The sequence below is a fragment of the Phascolarctos cinereus genome, unplaced genomic scaffold (genome assembly GCF_003287225.1).
Source record: "Phascolarctos cinereus isolate Bilbo 61053 unplaced genomic scaffold, phaCin_HiC Scaffold_726;HRSCAF=1367, whole genome shotgun sequence".
NCBI lineage: Eukaryota > Metazoa > Chordata > Mammalia > Diprotodontia > Phascolarctidae > Phascolarctos > Phascolarctos cinereus.
In genome coordinates, this window is record NW_027556098.1 from 395,242,967 (window position 1) to 395,264,342 (window position 21,376).

The 21,376-nt window shown below is 39.0% G+C and overlaps 1 protein-coding gene across 8 annotated transcripts in view; it reads right to left on the bottom strand.

Annotated features, from left to right (window-relative positions):
- Positions 1-21,376, bottom strand: part of CAMTA1 (calmodulin binding transcription activator 1) — a 1,299,703-nt gene that overhangs the window by 1,238,901 nt on the left and 39,426 nt on the right. For 5 of the 8 annotated variants that reach the window (XM_078145708.1, XM_078145709.1, XM_078145707.1 and 2 more), the window contains 2 exons: positions 17,816-17,917; positions 14,719-14,837 (listed from right to left, as the gene is read on the bottom strand). In XM_078145708.1, the coding sequence (XP_078001834.1) occupies positions 14,719-14,837; positions 17,816-17,917 (221 nt within the window). The remainder of the gene's footprint in view (positions 1-14,718; positions 14,838-17,815; positions 17,918-21,376) is intronic. The other 3 variants (XM_078145710.1, XM_078145712.1, XM_020974810.2) reach the window with 1 other exon arrangement.

Below are 21,376 nucleotides of genomic sequence, written 5' to 3' on the forward strand. Positions count from 1 at the left end.
ACCTGAGTTCAAATCCAGCCTAGGACACATAACACTTACTAGCTGTGTGACCCTGGGCAAGTCACTTAACCTCACTGCCTAACCAAAAACAAAAAAATAAAAACAAACAAACAAACAAAAAAGAATAGGTCATGCAGATTAACCTCATTCCTTCTGTTCAATAGGGTTACTAGAATAGTCCATCAGGAATGCTGAAGCTATAGTTCATCCAAATTTTAACAAATTGTTGATAAAGCCTTTCATGCTAGCCTTAGAGAAAATGTGCAGATGTAGGCTAGATGATAATACAATTCTACTGATTCTGAAGTGGTTAAACAAGAAGATCCAGAGCGTAGTAATAATTAATTGTTCAACATCAACCAACTGGCAGATCTCTAGAGGGGTGACCCTGGACTCTGTATTTGACCTTGTGCTGTTTAATATTTTCATCAATTACTTAGATCGATGCAAAGAGATCATGCCCATGTAAAGACATAGAGCAGAGAGGGACAGCTAACACACTGAACATGTTGAGTTTAAGATGTGCTCAATAGGGCCAAAGGCTGCAGAGCAGCTTTTCAATCAGCCATTAGGTTTAGCAATTAAGAGATCACTGGTAACTTTGGAGAGTCTGACAAAGCCAAGATCTAAAATGATGCTGACAGATTAGAACACTGAACGGAATCCAATGACGTGAAATATAACACAGATGAAAAGTAAAATCATATACTTAGATTCAAAAAAACCAACCGCCCAAATACAAGATTGGTGAGCCATAGTTAGATATCAGTTTATCTTAAAAAAGATCTGGAAACTTAAGCGGATTACAAGCTCAGTGAGTCAAAAGTGTAATGTGGATGCCAAGAGAGCCAGCACAACCTTGAATAATATAAAGAAAGACACAATATCCTAGAATAAGGAGACAAAGTCATACGGGTCTGTACCCCGCATGTCATGTCATATGTCAAGTATCTCTGCTCAGTTTGGGGTCCCACAGTTTAGGTATAACAAAAATGTTCTCCAAAATTATCAATGGTCTCTTAATTGCTGAATCTAATGGATGATTTAAAAGCTGCTCTGCAGCCTTACACTCAACATGTCTAAAATGGAACATTACCTCTCCTCAAAACCCTGACTTCCTGACTTCCCTATTACTGTCAAGGACACCACCATCCTTCCAGTCACTCAGGCTTGAAAACCTTGATGGAACCCTCACCTCCTCATTCCCCCAACCCTCATATCCAATCCATTTCCAAGTCTTGCTAAACCTATCTTCATAACATCATTTGAAAACAGCTTGAATATGGCAGCAGCATGGAAGATGGATTAGACTGGGAAGATGTGAGACAAAAAGGCCCAACAGTGGGCTCCTGAAATAGTCCAGGAAATATGTGATGAGGCCCTGAATTAGTGAGAATACAGAGAAGGGAAAGTAAACAAGAGATGTGACAGTAATAAAATGAATGAGACTTGGCAATTCACTGGAAAGGGTTTAAGAGAAAAGAGTCAAGAGTGACTACGGCTACAAACTTGGGTGACTAAAAGGCTTGGCTCAGGATTGCCCATGTGTCTGGTCTCTTGTACTCCAGCTTTCCAAGACATCTACCAGCAGCCAGGCTCGGGGCTCAGGTCCTTCCCATCTCTCCTCCTCCACTCTGAAGCCTGGCAGCCTCCCATCATTTTCTTATTCTTGTAAGATAGGTAACAGCCATGTGCAGCCAATGCATTTGACTAGGGTCTAGCTAAACAAGTGGCCAACTCATCATCCATCAGAAGGAACGTTTGTGGTGGCTGGTATTCTCTTCTACAGGCAACGACAGCTAATAGAGCTTTGTGGCCCAAGACCACAAAGGTAGCAAGGAAATCTGCAGGCCTGAAATATGTTCCAACCTTCATATCCTTAAAGTCCACTTCTCAACCCTCCTCTCATTAGAGAAAGCATACCCCAAGAGCACTGGAAAACTGAGCCATTTCTATGGCGTTCCATGACCCTGGGGCCAAAGATTCTGTAGTCTATCTATATGATGTGGCCCATCTCCCCTAGGAGATAGTAACTCAATGGAGGATACTGTCAGTGGCCAGGCCAGATCCAGCCTCATATAAAAATCCCTATCTCCTCCTCCATTAAGACTATGGCAAGGGCAGCTAGTTAGTGCAGCAGATAGAGCACCAGCCCTAGAGTCAGGAGAACCAAGTTCAAATCCGACCTCAGACACTTGACACTTACTAGCATGTGACCTTGGGCAAGTCACTTAACTCTGATTGCCTAGCAAAAACAAACAAACAAATTTCATCAGGGTGCAGCTAGATGGCGCAGTGGATAGAGTTCCAGTCTTGGAGTCAGGAGGACCTGAGTTCAAATCTGACCTCAGACACTTGACACTTATTAGTTGTGTGACCTAGGCAAGTCACTTAACTAGAACTGCTTCACCAAAAAAGGGGGGGGGGGAGAGACTATGGCAAAACTATGCCCCTGACAACACTGCCATACCCAGAAGAAGCTGTTATTATTCTAGTTAAGACTCTCTACTTCTTCCAGGTACTCATGGCAAAACATTATAGGAAACATTCCTATCTTCCCTTCCAAGGTCCTCCCCTCCTGAGGGGGACACTGCCATAGAAGCAAACTACGGGAAGGCTGACTCCAGGCGGCACTCCTAGACCTCGAAGAAGCTGAAGCAATTTGTTCTGGTTGAGAATCCCTATTTGTTCTGAAGATTCATGACCATACATTATATGAAACACCTTCTCCCTGATCCTTCTCCAGACCTTCCCCTCCTGAGGAGAAACCTGCCATAGGAGCCAATAAGAACAAGGTTGGACTTCAATGGTCCAAAACCCGGAAGAAGCCACCAGAATTCAATGTGACTGAGAATCCCTACTTGCTCTAGGGTCTCCCGGCCACACCTTCTTTGCAATAACCACATCGCACTTTGTCCATCCCTCTGCTCCTGTGGAGAATCCTGCCATAGGAACAGACTATGTGAAGGCTGGCCTCCTACTGACAGTACTGCTAGAATTAGGAGAAACTACAGCAACTTGTTCTGATTGTAAATCCCTACTTCTTATGGTGACTCGTGACTACACATTATCAGAGACATGCCGATCTTCCCTTCCTTCCTGAGAAGGGGAAGACCACAGTAAAACTGGCCCCCTGATGCTACTACTTGAGAAGAAGCTAAAGCAACTTGTCCTGGTTAAGAATCACTATTTTTCTGGACCCACATCCATACGTTCTATGCAACATCCACATCACCCTTTCCTCGAGCCCTTCCCTTTCCCTCCTCTTCCCTCCCCTCCCGATGAAAAATCTGCAACAGGAACAGAATATGCAAGGCTGGCCCCTAATGGTGTTACTAGTCCCAAAAGAAGCTTTCCTCAACCCTAATTAGTTGAAGGACCTATCTCATAGTAAGAGAAGCCCTATCATTGTGCAGGGGCTATGGAAGAGGGAATTTTTCAGGTTTTCAGGATTCCTTTTCAGGTTTTGATGACCACCTATTTCATTAGACTGAGATTCTGTGATGCTGTGACAATCTAATAAAACCTCTTAAAAAGAAATTTTTATCAATCATGCAGAGATCACTTCTAAGAGAAGATATGGACACCACTGTTTGAAAAGCATAGCCTTATGGCTCAAATATTTTTGGTTACTGTTGAGGTCTCAGGGGTATTTGAGAATGCAACCTTATTTCCAACCTAAAAATTGTGCTAATGAAAGCTTCTTAAAATGTGTTTTAAAATTTATTTTCTATGCATTTATAACCAATCCCTCCCATTACACCAACTGAACAAAAATAAAAATAAAACCCTCATCACAAATATTCACAATCCCACAAAACAAATTTCCACACTGTTCATTCCCAAAAACTTTTTTCTCTGAATTTTAAGTTCCTCACCTCTCTGGCAAGAAGTAGTATTTCATATTCAGTTATCTGGTCTTATAATTTATTATGGAACTGATCTAAGTTCTAAAGTTTTTCAAAAACTGCTTTTCTGCATGTTGTCCTCGTATAAACTGTTCTAGCTTTATCTACTTCACTCTACATCAGTTCAATAAAGGTTCTTCTCGTTTCCTCTGAAACTATCCATTTCCTTGTTTCTTTTATGGCACAATAATACCTCACTGTATTCACATTACCATAATTTGTTTAGCCATTCCCCAAGAGAAGGACAGACAGAAGAACTGCTAGCAATATCTTTGCACATACAGGTGCTTTTACTTACTTAGATTTCTTTGGGATATAACCTGGTAGTGGTACCACTGAGTCAAAGAGTATGCACAGCTTAGTGACTTTTTGGGTATACCTCCAAATTGCTTTCCATAATAGTTGGGCCAATTCACAATTCCATCAATGGTGCATTAGTGCATTGTTTTCTCAAAGCCCCTACAACTACTTGTCATATCTTGTCTGTCATCTTTACCAGTCTGAGTTTGAGGCAGAACTTCAAAGTTGCTTTAGTTCACTTTTCTCCAATTATTAGTGATTTAGAGAATTTTTTCCCCATAGTTTGGATTTCTTCCTTTGCACACTGCCTGTTCATAATCCTTCAACCATTTATCTATTGAGGAATGGCTTTTAGATTTATTAATCTGAATCAGTTCCTTACACATTTTGAATATAAAGATCTTTACCAGAAAAACTTGCTGCAAAGATTTTTCCCAATTACATTTCCTTTCTAATTTTAACCACATTAGATTTGTTTATGCAAAAACTTTTAAAATTTTATATAATTAAAATTGACTATTTTGTTTTGTGTGATAATTTCTATTGCTTATTTAGTCGCCAACTCAATAGAGGTTTGTTTGCTTGTTTTTTCTTTCTTTTCTTTTTTTTTTTTTTGCTTTTTTAGGCAATTGGGATTAAGTGACTTGCCCAGGGTCACACAGCTAGTAAGTGTCAAGCGTTTGGTCTGAGGCCGGATTTGAACTCAGGTCCTCCTGACTTCAGGGCCAGTGCTCTATCCAGTGCACCACCTAGCTGCCCCTATTTGCTTGTTTTTTAAAAGAGAAAAAGGAATCTTAAGGAGATGAAAAAGATAATGAGTTCTGTTCTGGAAACATTACATTTAAGATACCACCAGGACATCTTGTTGGGAATATCCAAAGGGAAACCATCACAACACCTTGTTAAGGATGTCTAATAAGCAGTTGGCCATGTTTAACTGGAGCTCAGAAAAGAAACCAGAACTAGCTATACGTATGAAGAAATCATCTGCATAAAAAAGATAACAGAACACATGGGAGTTAATGGCATCACTAAGAGAGGGGGAAAAAGCAAAGAAGATCCAGGTTGAAGCCCTGCAGCATATCCTTAATAGTAGATGAGATATGGATGATGACTCAGCAAAAAAGACTGACCGGGAGTGGTCACATGCAAGAGAATCAGGAGAGATCAGTATCATAGAAACCTAGGGAAGAGAGTGTGTATGAGGAACGGGTAGACAAAAATGTCACATGTTGCAAAAAGGGAAAAAAGGAGAAGAAAAAGACCATCCAGTTTTGGAATTAAGGAATAATAGCTAAAAATTGAAGAGAGAAGTTTTAGTTGAGTGATGAATTGGAAAAGCCAAAATGCTGAGGTTTTAAAAGTGAGTGAGATGAAATGAGAGGAAGGAGAGGCAACAAGCTGTTCATTCTAGGTTCCTGCCTCCCTGGAGATCTCCAAGCAAAAGCTGGGTAAAAACTTATTCAGTGTGTTATAAAAAAGAATCCTTTTCAGGTATACATTTAATTAGACAACCACTGAGGTTCCTTCCACATCTGAAATCTTCTGAATCTCAACTGTATAAATTCAAAAATGAAATGGAACATTCCTTCAAAAGCTTCATCATGGACAGTAGAAAGAATACCAAACCTGAAGTCAGAGAGAGACCTGGATTCAAATCCTACTAGTTGCATGACAACAGGTTAGTCACTTAACCTTGTTGAGCTTCAGTTTCCTGATCTGTCAAGTAGGGATAATAACACCTGTTGTACCTACCTCATACACTTGTTGTGAGGCTAAAAAGAGAAAATTATCACTCACAAGAAATTTTACGTAAAGTTCTTCATTAACCTTAAAGCACCATGTAAATATTGGTTATTTTAACTGAGGAAACACTGGATTTGGGATCCAATGACCTGAGATCAAATATTTCCTGACCGCCCTTGATAGTCTCACATTCCCTATTTGGAAATCCCAGGGGTAACACTGAGTAGCTTCTAAGGCTCTTTCCAGTTCTTAGTCCTGTGAGCCTATATTTCCTTAGAGCTCACGTGCACACACTCTTGACCACTTGTACTTTGGCTAAATAGTCCCCTTCCAAGTCCAAGGGACCATTTTCATAATGACAAAAAAGTGGAAGGGGAGTTCAGAGGCCACCTACACTGATCCACATCTCTGCTCCCCAACAAGTAGTCAGTTTGCCCTTATTTGAAGGAGAACCTCTCACTACCTCCCCAGCAAGAAGCTTGGGGTGCAGGAGGTTGCATCCAGCCTAAATATGCTTCTCTGTAACTTCCACCACTCATCCATCCATCACCATCATCATGATCTTATCGTAATAATGTTGCCCACAAGATCAGCATTTTTAACAGATGATGCATACAAAAGAGTTCTATCTCCAATCTACATGCAATGAAAAGGTTTTAAAACACACAGACTGAGCAGCAAATATCAAAACCACATGGGAACAGAGTGAAGTCACTATCTTCCTCATTGAAAACTACATGCTACTGAGGTTGTGGTAAAGATATTTCCATTCAGTGAGAACACAACAGTGAGTCTGCATCCCGATACTTTTATTAAGTAATAAAAAGCTACTGTTTTATCCAGGTGTCTGCAGAGCATTAACTATAAAAGAATATGAGGCTAGATTATTTCTACCTGAACTCTATCAAAAAGGATGAAAACAATAGCTGACATCTGTACAGCACTTTCAAGTCTGCAAAATACTTTACACGTTATCTCAATTAATCTCACAATAATCCTGGTAGATACTACAAAGATAATTATCCCCATTTTATTGATGAAGAAACTAAGAGTCCAAAAGATTAAATGATTAGCCCACAGTCACACAGCTGGTAAGCATCAAAGGCTATATCTCAAACCAGGTATCTGGCTCTAAGGCCAGGACCCACACTTTCCACTACAGCAAGACTGTTGGGCATTCACATCATTAGGCATCTGTCTAAGATACAAAGTGCAACAAAATACCCACCCGAAGCCGGGGGGGGGGGGGGGGGGGGGGGGGGGGGGGGGGAACACGACACGACACCCATTCATCTGCCTTGCCAAGTCATTCAAGCCAAGTTCTCCGAGTCTCACTAGAGCTTTTCAAAGTTTTATCACTCTGAAAGCCCAAAACTACTTATTTTACATAGCAAGTCACAGACAACTTGACATTTGCTTTTTTTTTTTGGACATCTGCATTTTTTTCAAATAGTATTGAAGAGTACATTTTGTTTTGTCTAACCCCAGGCCTGTTTTTCAAGAGAAAGGTTTCACACAATGCTCTAATATATAAAATACTTTGTAAAAATTCAGCTAGCTATCAAGGAAAAGTTATGTGAGTGGTCTGCATCAACCTATACTCTATGTAAAAAGGGGGGAAAATTCACATATACAAAAAACCTCTTTCCTCACATATAGTAACATATAGACACAATAAAAATCATTTTCAGACAACCTTTTTTTGTTGTTAAAACTACAGAATTCACTCTTTCTGTGTCTGAACAAATATTAACTGAGTGCCTACTTTTGAAGCCAATACTTCAATAAAAAAGTTAACAGGTTTTAAAGTCCCATTTCTTATATTGAACATAATGAGTCACAAAAAGTCAAATCTATCTTTCCAGCTGTCTGAATCCACAACTGTAATTTTCCCTCATGTAAAATGGGTATTTCTCAAAGTTTTCTTAAGATCTTAGCACACAATCCAGAATCTTATCACACTCAATAGCTACCCTGTTATCATAATCATGGATCATTTTTTCACATGACTTTTCAAAATTAAACTAATAAGGGGAAGAGTTGGAATTATTCCTATGAGAAGCCCCTGATGCAATTTTTCTATTGGTCAGCAAAAGGAAAAAAATGCTACTGATGTCTACTTCCTCAAGAGACCTTCCTAGCAGAAAAAATAAGAAATATTAAACACTTCATAAATAGTAGCACCAAAAAGTGATTTGAAGATATCTGGGGAGAACAATTTCATTATAAAAGGTTTATGCTTCTGCATTAGTCTGTCTTTGGAAGAATGTTATGTGTGGGGGGAGAGGAAGGGAAGCGGGTTATACTGACACGGAGACTGAGAAATGTAGTAGTTATGTTTTAAATAAAGTAGCCAAAGTTAATGTCTAAACAAAAAGAATTTTAGTCTGGACATCATATATGAACCACTAATATGTATAATTATGAACTAGACATTTGTGCAATCAAAAAGTTGTATTAGCATAATTATTTCTGGCTCTGGGCCTCAAAAATATTAACTTAAAATGCAAAAACCTTATAATAGTTCAACTAATGAAGATGTGAACACCAAGCTGATTATGAAATAGAGTTGGCTTTTTAACTAATGCACTCTACAGAGACAACCCAGTACATTTGCTCTCCCTTGCCCTAGAAATAAAAATTAAGCCTCATACTTCAGTAATGCATAAGATGCTAATCTTATTGTCATGATTTTATAAAACTTCTACTTGTAGTACTCTGAGGTAACACTTTCTTTTTTTAAAATACACCAAATCTTCTGCAATGCTTATGTTCCTCCTTTTATATTACACATCAAAAACACTTATCTAAAAAACAAGCCTTTGCTCTCTGAGAGTTACACTCACCGCCAAGTCACTGTGCAAAAAGGACATAAATTTAGGCCTGAAACTCAAAAGACTGCAAAGGTAGTAGTCAAGTTAACCCAACAAAAATGACTGCCCCCACGTGTGCCTGGGAGTCAGGAAGCAGGGTTTAGGACTCTTTTAACCAGCTATGTCTTTGAGCAAATAACTTCACATCTCAGATCCTCATCTTCCAAAAGCGGGGGGGGGTTGAAGGGGTGGGAACATTTGAGACAAGATAACCTCTAAAGCCTCTTTGAGCATATAAATGATAAATGTTAGCATTTCCAGCTTCTGTCAAGCTCTTCAAAGGCAGTTTGGCATAAAAGATAGAAGGCTGGTTTTAGATTCAGAAGATCTGGATTCAAATTCTGCTTCTGGAACCTATGGGACGTGTGACTACGTGCAAATCACACTCCATGATCCCTGACAACTCCTTCTGCCTATAAATTACAGAGCAGCTTATGATCTGCATTAGTTGATGAAAATTCCACACTGGGAGTTCCCAACATTGAGGAAATAACACACGTGGAGCCAATACTAAGCACAGAGATAAATCCACAGCAAATCCATTACCAAATAGCAACGTGTGAATACTAATAAAAATCTAAACCTAAGGCCCAAAATATCACTCTAAAAACTAAATAACACCATTCAGCTAGATTTATAAGGGTTTTTACAATACTCTTTAACATAAGAACCAAAAGAGAATGAAAGTAACAAAAATATCACATCTTTTCCACTGGAACATCTTAAAGTAAGTTTTTCTAAAAAGCCCACTTGATGTGTGACCTGAACAGAGGCTTTCCTCAGAGTACAGTTTCTTTAGTTTAGTATCCACATAAAGAATAGCTGTATTAAATGCTTGAGGCTGTCAAGACTCAGTAAAATCATCAAAAGCTACACCACATGTGGAATAACAACATACTAGGTAAGAAATCACTGGGAGATGATAACCACCACCATCAAATCATACAAAACACACAAGTGTCCCTCGAAGGACATCTTTTAAAATCACTTTCATAAATGTTTCCTACATGAAGAAGTTCCAGGGTCCTTAAACAAAAATGTTCCAACCTTAGAATTCCACTCTATCATTAAAGCCGCCCTGATGGGGCTAGTGAATAAGTAATTCAATTTAACACAAAGAGGAACACCAAGGCCCTCTTGGACAAATGACACTCCCTGATGTTTCACCATGCATCAGTGACACATATACTTTGGTTTATTAATTTTTTTTATATTGATGATGGTTTGTAAAAAGCCATTCACATTTTTCTCCCTGGTTTTCCCTGTGACCAAATTTGGTCCGGGGGGGGGGGGGGGAGGACTGAGGGAGAGTTCACAGATTATGATACATCTGGTCAGGGAGAGGCAAACAATATGGTGAAGGATTTTCCTTATTGGGAACCTAAACAAAAATCAAGACTCCAATCCTAACCTCATTAGCATCATGAACTATACAGCTGGCAAGAACAAGTAGCTATTAAAAATGTCCTCCCAAATTCCTAGTACAACTTAGCATCATTTTAAAATACCAATTCTTTAAAATCATTATTTTCATAATCTGCTGAGTGACACCTGATACAGAATAAAAAATCATACTGCCTAGTAATATATGAAACACTGCATTTTAAAATACATAAATGGTATATTTATGTATTTCAAGAATTATTCTAATGCCCTGTCATAGAGTGGAAGTGACCCTAATTTCTCAAAGGCTTTGCCAAGAGAGAATAAGTTCTGGATAGACTCTACCATGCTGCAAAGACATTGATTACAGTCCCAGCAACAGGCCGAGTCTGTCATCTGTAGAACAATCTAGTTTAAAACAGAGAACTTCATCAACAAGTTTGCCGCTATGTGAATTCCTTGGCCACGGCAAACCATAAAACAAATAAAAATTGCAAAGAGTCCTCGTTCCTATGCGGTGCCCTGTCACTTCACAGTGACAGAAAACAAGGCAGAGGGTGCTGAGAATAACAGATTTTAGACTATTTGTAAACATTAACCTACCCATAAAAATCTAAAAGTGAGACTTTTGTCTAATGACTAATGAATTGACAAACTACTGGAATAACTAAAGCATATCAATATTGACATGTTCAGGATAAACAAAACCGGCAGACAAAATGGAAGGATAGTGCTCAGGTTCTCTTTATGGAGTTGGCCCTATCAAAACAAGGAGCAATGCATGGAACACATCATTATCTCCTGACGAACATAAGCCAAGAGCCTGCCACAAAGTTAAGAAGACTCAGAACTATCACAAGAGTCAAAGAGGCATAAAAGAACCTGACCAAATCCTCCAAACCAGAGGTAACATGCTACAGTGTAAAGAGCACTAGATTTCAAGTCAGTGGCCTGTGGTTCCTATCCTGATCCAGGCGACTGCCTGTATAGCCCTGGAGAAGCCTCCTAACCCCTTTGGGCTTCATGTTCCTCATTCTACAAATGAGGGAGTTGGACTAGATCATCCCAACATCACTCCCAGCTCTCAATCTATAATCCCAAACTTAACATATACTTTAAATGGATGATAAACGTTTACTGTACTGTGTATGAGATGCATTTAAATAGCACTGAGTGGGTACACCAACACATGTATTTGGGGGACAAGTATTGCAAATGAACCATCAACTGGACCCAAAAATTAAACGAGAGGAAAGAAGCAGGCTGGATTATACCTGGGAAATTATACATTGCTTTTAAGTATTATAAAAGGGCTTAATGCCCCCCTCTTGACTCTCTTCCACACACAAAGACCTGTCTGCAGCATACTTCCAATGATGGCCTATGCCAAAGAAGTTGCACAAGACAGATTCCTGAGGAAACATACGACTGGAAAAGGTGGGCCAGTTGTGTGATGAGACTGCATGATGACAGACAGGCAGGCCAAGATACAACTACGAAATGAAAAAAAGACCTAAAGAAAAGCCTCCATCATACCAGGTAGATCCTCTGCAGAGAACTGAATAGGACAACATGGAAATTAACCTCACAGGTTGAGAAGACATGGATGGGCTGCACCAGTTAAGGGGAGTTCCACAATGATAAGATCACTAATCCATTCAATTAATGAAGTAAAGAAATTTGGCCACCGCAGCAAAACACGCTAGAAATGATTTATGATATTTCAGCAGCAAATTAAAATTTTAGTAAAAACAGAAAAAAGAATGTGGTCCTGGGGATAGAACACTAAATAAGTAGTTAAAAGACTTCAATTCTCACAATGCTCCACTACTGACTCCCTGTCAGACCCTAACACCATAAATTTAGAATTAAAAGGGACCTTATTTATCATCTAGACCAATTTTCTCACTTTACAGATGATGAATTTGAGGCCTAGAGATGTTAAGAGACTTGTCCAAGGTCATACTGCACTTCTTAAACTGTGAGTCGTGACCCCACATGGGGTCGCGACCCACAATTTAAGAAGCACTGAAAGGGTTACAAGTGGAAAAAATTTGAGTTTTTCTATTTTTATGTATAGTTATATTATTATTAAAAAGCCTTAATATTTGATATTAAGTGTCGGCATTTGAACGCAAGTATTCTGGCTCCTGGGGAGGCTAGGTGGTGCCACAGCGCACAGAGCACGGGGCTGGAGTCAGGAAGTCCCAAGTTCAAATTTTGCCTCAGACACTTACTAGCTGTGTGACCCTGTCACTTCACACTGTTAGCCTCGGTTTCCTCATCTGTAAAATGAGCTGGAGAAGGAAAAGGCAAACCACTCCAGCATCTTTGCCAAGACTACTCCAAATAGCATCACAAAGAGTCAGATACAACTGAAATGACAACAACAACAGCACTCTGACTCCATTTCCACTTAACTTCTCTGGTACCAGTTTATTCATCTGGAAAATGGCCATTGAATAAGATGATCTCTCTAAGGGAACCTTCTGATTCAAAATGAGTTTTTTAAATGGCTCACAATCTGGTTACATGAACTAAGCTAGACCAGTAGCTGCCAAAGAGCGTGTATTTGGGGGAAGAAATTCAGGCACTGGTTATTCAGAACAACTTTTAGCGCATTTTAAATTTCATTTTCACATTCAGAACTGGAAGACGAAATTGATTCTCTATCATCTTTTATTGATCCTATTTTTACAATTAATTGTTTCTGTCCTGTAACTGCCTAAGTCACGGCTCTTTGTCTCTGAACTTAGAGCAGAAATTCAGCTGGCCTGCAATGAGTTAAGTTCAGAAATCCAGCTCTACTGCTAAGCACTGTTTTCCTTCTGCCTCCAAGAATTCTACTGTCCTTGGGGGATGCAGGTGGAGAGCAGGGAGTGTGGTCTAGGATCTTTACATCACCAAGCTATTCTGCAAGGATGTCTGGTTTGATATCCAAAGAAGCTCAGCCACTATCTTTTAACCCTGCAGGTGGATTCAAACCATGAACACTTCTTAGTCACAAGAAGGGAGGAGGGGGTTGTTGTTAGCCCCTCGATTCCCAGCTTCCAACCAATCATATCATTTCCCTCTCCTCAGCCATGTAAGCAATTGTGTCATCTTCAACCACATGATGTTATTCTGTTCTTTGTTCTAACCTTGTAAAAATGAGTTAAATCTTCAACTTAAGATCTATGGCTTAAAACTGAGGCAGAGCCACTGACTCATTCTTATTGGCAGGTTTGCATCCTGTTAATAAAATGTTATCTTGCTCAGAGAGAATGTGCTTCATTCTACCTTTAATGAGTTTCAATCACAACAGAACTTTTAAAATAGTTTAAAATTGATTGTAATGATATGGCTTTAAACAACCTAATTTTTCTATAACAGGAAAAATAACTCCATTTGGGGAGGAAAAGGCATAATTTCCACAAAGAACTAAAAAGTTTCCTTCTCCCTTCAAAGATACTAAAAATGAGGTGGTTATAATGAATACTGAAATCACCATGCACAATTTTTCATTTATATAACTACGTTTAGCAATGTAAGACAAAGTCTACCTGAGGAAAGCAAGAGCTAAGAGACCTTAGAAAAGTAAAAGTAGAAAAGCAGCACTATTGTCTTAATATAATTATTAAATGTAATGGGGCACCCAGTAAGATGGTTAGTGTTACATGAACACAGAATTAAATGGTGAACTTCAATTTTAGATCAACCTTGGCAGAACTGCTATCTTTAAGTTATCTGAATATTAAGGGGAAAGTCTCATACTGACGTTCTTATCTCCCACTACTTCATACCCACTAAAGCAGGGTTATTCTTAAGATCCTAATACCCAAATTTCTAAAATGAAAAGGATGACCCAGGTCCTGGCACATTCACAGCAGTAAGACCCATAATCCAACCTTTCCCCGAGGAGAAGGGCTATCATTTCAAAAAACAAGCTTTTATTAATCAACTTTAGAATTGTATACCAAATTTTAAAGATCTCATGCAGTGAATATCCACTGTTCTTAATAAAAAATGCCTTTTAATTAAGCTAAACTTATTAATTCTCCAAGAGAAACTTTTTTTCATCTAAAAGGCCTAAGTACTGTTTTTGCTAATAAGTACTCTATCATTACTGTTTTTAATAGTAACTTCACACTGACAAGACCCTGCATATTACACAGAAGCTGTGTCTTCATTAATTCGTGACAACAGTAAGAACTAATGTTTAACTCAGACACATGCAGAGTTTAACCACACCTCTGAGACACTAAAAAATAAGAAAATACAAATAAAGGTTCATGCTACGTTAGTCAGTCAGTATGCACATTTTGTCTCTCCCCAAACAAACCAAGCATGTAAGAGAGAACAATTTTGATTTAAGTAGCAGACTCCAGAAACACTTTGGCCTTCTATGGAATCCAAGTGTAATGTTCTTTTCCAATCCCATTTTCAATTTCAACATTCCAAGCCTTCACAAAATAGGAATCTAAATCGAGACCTAAAAATTACATCCTAAAAAATGGTACTGTATCTACCTCATTAGTGTTCCAGCGGTGCCTCTCTTTGGGTAAACTTGAACATTTCGGTAGACATTCAAGCAGCTTTTTCGGTAAAAAGATTTTTACATGACTGCCATTGCTGTTCCCATGATCATCTAGAGAGAAGACAGAAGAACATTCAGCTGCAGAGAACATGGAGGCTTGATTGTGAAGAGCTCTGGCTGAAGCCAAAGCACTGATAATGGTTTTCTCCCTGGCTTTGGCTGTCTGCCACCCACTACACCAACCCCTCCACCCCCACAAGGGATCCTGCCTACCTCACAGTGCTCTGGGGTATTCAGGGAGGCAGCACCTTCTTCCCCTAGGGCAGGCGTCCACCCAGACTGCAAGAATCTCTATTCTTAGGATGAAAACTGTACCACTCAGCAGCACCCCAAGTGATGGGCTTCTCTGCATTTATCTCATCTACCCTTTGGGCAACAAACTCACGCCAAGTCACCAGGGCACACTCCAAGGTTTCTCAACTTGGTACTGCCAGCACTGGTACTCTATAAGCCCAGCCTTGGAGAACAAATGCTACTACATGCAGGGACAACCAAAGCCCAGGATTCCAATTATGTCATCTTTGATCTTATGAAGAACAAGGACGATGGTCTGGTCAGCAGGGTAAGAATGAAGGCCTTAAAAAAAAACACCCTTTAGTCATTCTTCTGGACTCATGATACTCATTTTCACTCCTACTAGACATATTGGCAGCATTTATCTCATCGAGAGGCCCTAGAACAAAAAAAGCAAGCATCTCCCCCATGTTAAGAAACTGAAGACGACAGTTTATGGATAGACAGCTGGGCAGGGAATCAGGAAGCCCTCAATTCAGTTTGTCCTTAGTAGAAGGAGCTCTTATACCAATGAAATCAAGGCCTTCATGTATTTGCTTTAAAGATAATTTTAAAAAGCCTATGATTGTAAGATAAAGTCAAATTGAGCCTCATTCTCCACCCCACCCCCTAAAAAACTCATAAATGCAGAAGTAGTTTATTATTTGAAAAAAATGTTTTAAATGACAACATGGTTTTGTTTCTAGACCATACAAAGCTTAAGATACCAGAACGATGAGCTCTTAGCTAAGGATGATGTATATCTAAACAAAAAATGGAAAGATCCTATCTGGCCACAGGCTTGTGGATTTGATCAAGAGGGCTTTTAAACCAAAAATGGAGTGGGAAGGAGAAAAAAAACAGATAAAACTATAAATTCTGATAATATGGAAGACATCAAGTACAATACAGAAGGAACAAAAGGAGAGGAAATGTCCAGTAATTCACAGGAGAAAAGAACTGAGAAGAGTAGGAACAATACGTATGTTCTCAGATGTCCATATACCAATGTACAAAGAACAGTAAACTAAGTGAACTTAAGATTTTAATGCTGAAAGATAAAACTCATTGGTTACCAACCAAGGTCTGGTGGGATGAGACTCACAACTAGAATAAAGCAATAGAAGGGCATATCTTGTTCAAAGGAAAAAGAACTAAGAGAAAACACAGCAAAGTAAGTACTATAAGTCAAAATAACCACAGTATATATTACACACCAAAGGAAAATCCACAAATCAGGGAGGACAGTGGACAGAGAAGCACAGCTGAGCATGAAGAAAGTTAAAAGGAGAGAAAAACAGAAGTGACATTGTTGTGGGAGTGCTCAGGGAGACTTTTTTTTTTAATAGGAGATTAACTCCTGATATACCTCAGAAGCTGGTAGAGAGGGGAAACACAGCAGTAATGAGAGACTTCAACCACCTGTACATGTGCTGGAAAACTCATTGTGCTAACAAATTCTTGATTTGATTTGCTGACAATTTTATCTCTTCTACTGAAGATGGGAAATGCTACTCTTAACCTAATTCTGACCAATATGGAAGTCATGGTTGGTAAAGTGGAAACAACAGGTACTGTGAGAGAAAATGATCCTGTCATCTTAGAAGTTTATGATAGCCAACGAAGGGAACGAGCACATCTGAGAATATACACAGTCCAACATGGATTCTAGACTTTAAGAAAGGAGATCTGAGAAAATTCAGAGAACAATCTCACTCCTCTCAATGATTCTAAAAAGGAAGGCAGCTCAAGGGTGAGAGGCTCTCAAAAAGGCATTCAAAACACTCAACTACAAATGGTTCCGATGAGGAAAAGAAAAGGGAAGTGTTCAAAGGGGCTGAATGTGTTACACCCAGCTCTGATGAACTCAGATTGTAAAAGGGCATGTAGCCAAAGAAGACTACAAGAGATTGGTACCTGTCAAAATTACCTTAGGAAAGATAAAAGTCAAAAGGAAACAAAAGTTGCTAAAAATCCTAAGGACAACAAAAAGAGCTTTTATAGCTATGTCCAGGAAAACTTCAAGAAAAGGAGAGGCTCGTAATGCATGATTAGTGAACAACTGGTGAATGATCCCTGAGCATTTAGAAAGATAAGCAGGGACTAGTAAGAGCAAACACTAGTTTCACTAAAAAATATACATAGTTCTAAACAGGTTAACTTCACTTTTTTTTAACTAGACGACTAGACTGGTAGACAGAAAGAATATAGACACAGTCTATGTGGATTTCAGAAAAGCATCTAGCTCTCTATTATGATGTTCTCATGGATAAGCTACAGATACAAGATAGATGACAGTACAATCAACCAATCAATAAACATTTATTAAGCACCTACTACATGCCAGGCACTGTACTTAGAACAGATAAGTAAGATTTATGTATGATTAAATGACCATAATAAGTAACATTAATATAGAAGGTCCCAAAAGTTATAGCCCAGTTTTAAGTTACAAAAACTAAGACTACTGGGACACCCTATCTAATGCCTTAAAGTTTTCAAAGCACTTTACATGCATTGTCTTGCTGAAGTCTCACAACAACCCACTGAGGTAGGTACAGTATTACTGGTATTATTATCCCCATTTTACAGATGAAGAAACCGAAGTCTGGAGAAGTTAAGTGACTCCCCCATGGTCAGTGGTAGATTAATTAAATTCTATCAGAGCAAGTCTTCCTGACTCTAAACACCAAACTCTATTCACTACGCCATGCTCCTCTCCCAAAGATTGTTGATTATCACAGATTGACACCAACCTGCAGGTGGGTCTTTAGTGGCCAGCTCAGGGCTCTCTGTCTTTGACACTGTTCTCTTCAACAATCTGATCAATAACTCGGATGATGGCATCCTTGGCATATCTGAGAATATGAGAATAAGAGAGCTAAACCCAAAAAGACAGTCTGGAACAATTGGCTGTTTCTAACAAGATGGAATTCAGTAATGATGAATGTAAAGTACTGCATTTAAGAGTTCAGAAATCAAAAGCACACAAACAAGATTCAGTTTAACAAATAAGAATTAAGTATCCACTGGGTGTAAGGCACTGTGCTAGCACTGGAGATGCAAAGAAGAAAAATGGTATTATCTCTGCCTTCATGGACCTTAAAAATCTCATAGGGATACAAGAAATGTGCACAAATAACTATTAGACAAGTTACAAGATAATTAGGCAATATCCAAGTAGCTTAAGAAATTCAAGGAGGGAAGAATCACCTCTAGCAGAAGGATCAGAAAAAAAAATCTCATGGCAGAAGAGGAACAACCAAGCTGAGTCCTCAAGAAAAATGTCAATAGCTAGAGCTAGAAGGGAACCCATTCCAGACGAGTGCACAGCACACAGAGACTCTGAAGTAGATGAGAGCAGGATGAAATTGAAGAACAGGTGGTCAGTCCCATTTGGCTGGCCCACTGAGTAGCAGAAAATAAAGCTGTGAGGAAAGTAGACACCTGATTATGGAAAGCCCCTCCTACAAGGTAAGGATGTTACCCTTCGGCAGCAATGGGGAACCACTGAAACTTTTTCAGTAAAGAGATAATATGATCAAATAAACACATTCAAAATATTTCTTTGGCAGTAATATAAAGGACAGTAATATAAAAGAAAGACTACCTTACTAAATGTAAAGAAACTAGTTAGCCAGGCTATCATAATAATTCAAAAGGAGAGAAGTACTCAATCAACAAGCATTTACTAAATGCCAACTATGCTCCAGGCAGCATGATGACTAGAATGTGAATGTCAAGATGAGAGAGAGCCAACAGGTCGATCCTTGGCAACTGAATGGACGCGGAAGGAGGAGGCTGGGTCAGGGAAAACATGGCTAGTGTACGACAAGCAACTGAGAAAGCTTTGGCAGCATTAGTTAACTACAATTTCAATATGAGTCAACACTATGATGTGGTTGCCAAAAAAAAGTTAATGTAATAGTAGGCTGCATTAGTACTATACATATAGTGTCCAGAACCAGGGACCTCATTTAAGTTCCATTATTGCTCTTTACTAGGTAGACCCACTTTGCATACTTTGTGTTCACTTCTGGGCATCACATTTTAAGGCAAACCTTGATGAACTAAGTACACATTCAGAGTAAAGCAGGCAAGAGACTGAGGCAATTCAACTGTGTTACACATGAAGACTATCTGAAAGAACTACAGACATTTAGTCTAGAGAAGATTAAGGGAATCTCTCTCCAAATAGCAGTGATACAAAAGAACTCATATAATACTATACAGATCCAGTGAGGAGAATAAGAATTAACACATGGAAATTACAAAAAGGCAAACTTCAGCTTAAAAACTGCCAAACAACTAGAGTTACTCATCAATGAAAAGAGGTGTCTCAAAGTTCAAGGAAAGAGAAAGGATGACCACACCGACACTGGGGCTAAGATTAAGCTAAACAACCTCTGAGGTGTCTTCCAATGCTAACATTCTATGATTCTATACATGTTTTTCAAATTATAAAGATCTAAGAGAAATATCCAAACTTAAACTAAAAAATATGTTAGCCAATCCTCTATGTACCAAGATACAAAGAAAATATTTGCCATTTCTAAATAAATCACATAAGGAAGAGAACACATAAAGGAGAACTCTAATGGAGAGGAGGGAGAAAATGGACTGACATAACTGGAAATGCCCAGGAAGTACCATGAAGGCCTCAAAGCAAGAGACAGGGCCAATTCTGCCCTGCCAAAGCCACGGGTAGTTCCAGCTAAGTACCTCTCTCTGGGACTGAGCTTCCTCATCACTAAAATGATTTGGACTAGATTAAGTATAAGGTCCTTTCTCTAGCTGCAATATTTTATGAAAATCAAATTTGCTTTTTTTAAAATTTTGTATTTTTGAAACTTTAAAATTGTGTTCTATAAATCGTGTACCCAAATTATCCTGCGATTAAATAACTATAATTAGGTATTTGTTGTTCACATCCAAAGGCCTCAAATAAAATTTTCCTTTTATTCCTATAGTACAAAGCTAATAGATGGCAGTCATTAAACATTTAACTTCATTAAAGTTACTGATTATAAACTATGAGAAGTCAAATCAATAAGCATTTATTAAGCACCTACTGTGCCAAGCACTGAGCAAAGTGCTCCTTAGGGATTCAAAGAAAGGCAAAAATAGTGCCTGCCCTCCAGGAGCTCCCAATCCAACACAGGGAGAAAACATGCAAGTAAAAGCATAGAAACAAGATCCAGACAGGATCAAGTGGGAGTTAATCTCACAAGGAAGTCACTGACATTAAAGAGGATGGGAAACAGTTCCTGCAGAAGGCAGGATTTTAATTGAGACTTGAAGGAAACCAGCAAAGCTTGGAGGCAGAGAACTGCAAGAAGAGGGGACAGCCAGTGAAAACAGAACAGCAAGGATGTGAGTCACGGGACAGGAGAGTACTCGGGAAAGAAGGAAGGTGTAAGAAGATTAGAAAGGCAGGAAGGGACCAGGTTATACAAGTCAAGCAGATGATTCTATATTGAATTTTGCATATAAAAGAGAATAACTAGAGTTTATCACATGGGGGGGGATAAGGTGGAGAGGGGAGAATGACATGGTCAGACCTTCACTACAGGAAGATCACTTTGGCAGCTGAGTTAAAAAATAAAAATTAACCTCCCCCCAATATTTCCTAAAGTGGCTAAGATAACCAAGACATTTTCAAAGGATCAGCTCTAAAGAAGTTTTCCTTATTAAGACATGATTAAAAGAAAAATGGTTAAGTTCTAAAATTCTAAATGCATCCAACAACATATTTTACAGAGATGAACTTTAGAGGGTTATATAATAAATTTTTTTTTTGGCTCTATGATCAACAAAACTATCCCAGGCCTTAGTCACTTCTTTCCCTACACACACACTCAGGTGATCTCATCAGATCCTACAGGTAAAACTATTATCTTTTTTGAGGATGGCTTCTAGATTTATATACCCAGGCGTAGTCTCTCTCCTGAGGCCTGGTCCTATTTCATCACTTGACTACTGGACATTTTCAAATGAATATCCTATTGCCATCTTAAACTCAGTATGTCTGAAACAAAATTCATTCTCTGTTCCCTCTGCTTAACTCCCCTATTTCTATTAAGAGCACTGCCATCCTTCTGTCACCCCAGGTTCGCAACTCTTGGAGTAATTCCTGACTTGTCTCTCTCCTTCATCACTTCCCCACAGTCGCCAAGCCTTATAAATTCTACCTCCACCACATCTCCTGCATCCTTTTCTTTTCATGTGACCACCACCCTAGGTCAGGCCCTCAATACCTCCTACCTAGACTATTACAATAGCCTCCCATTTGGGCTCTTTACCCCTAGACTCCTCGC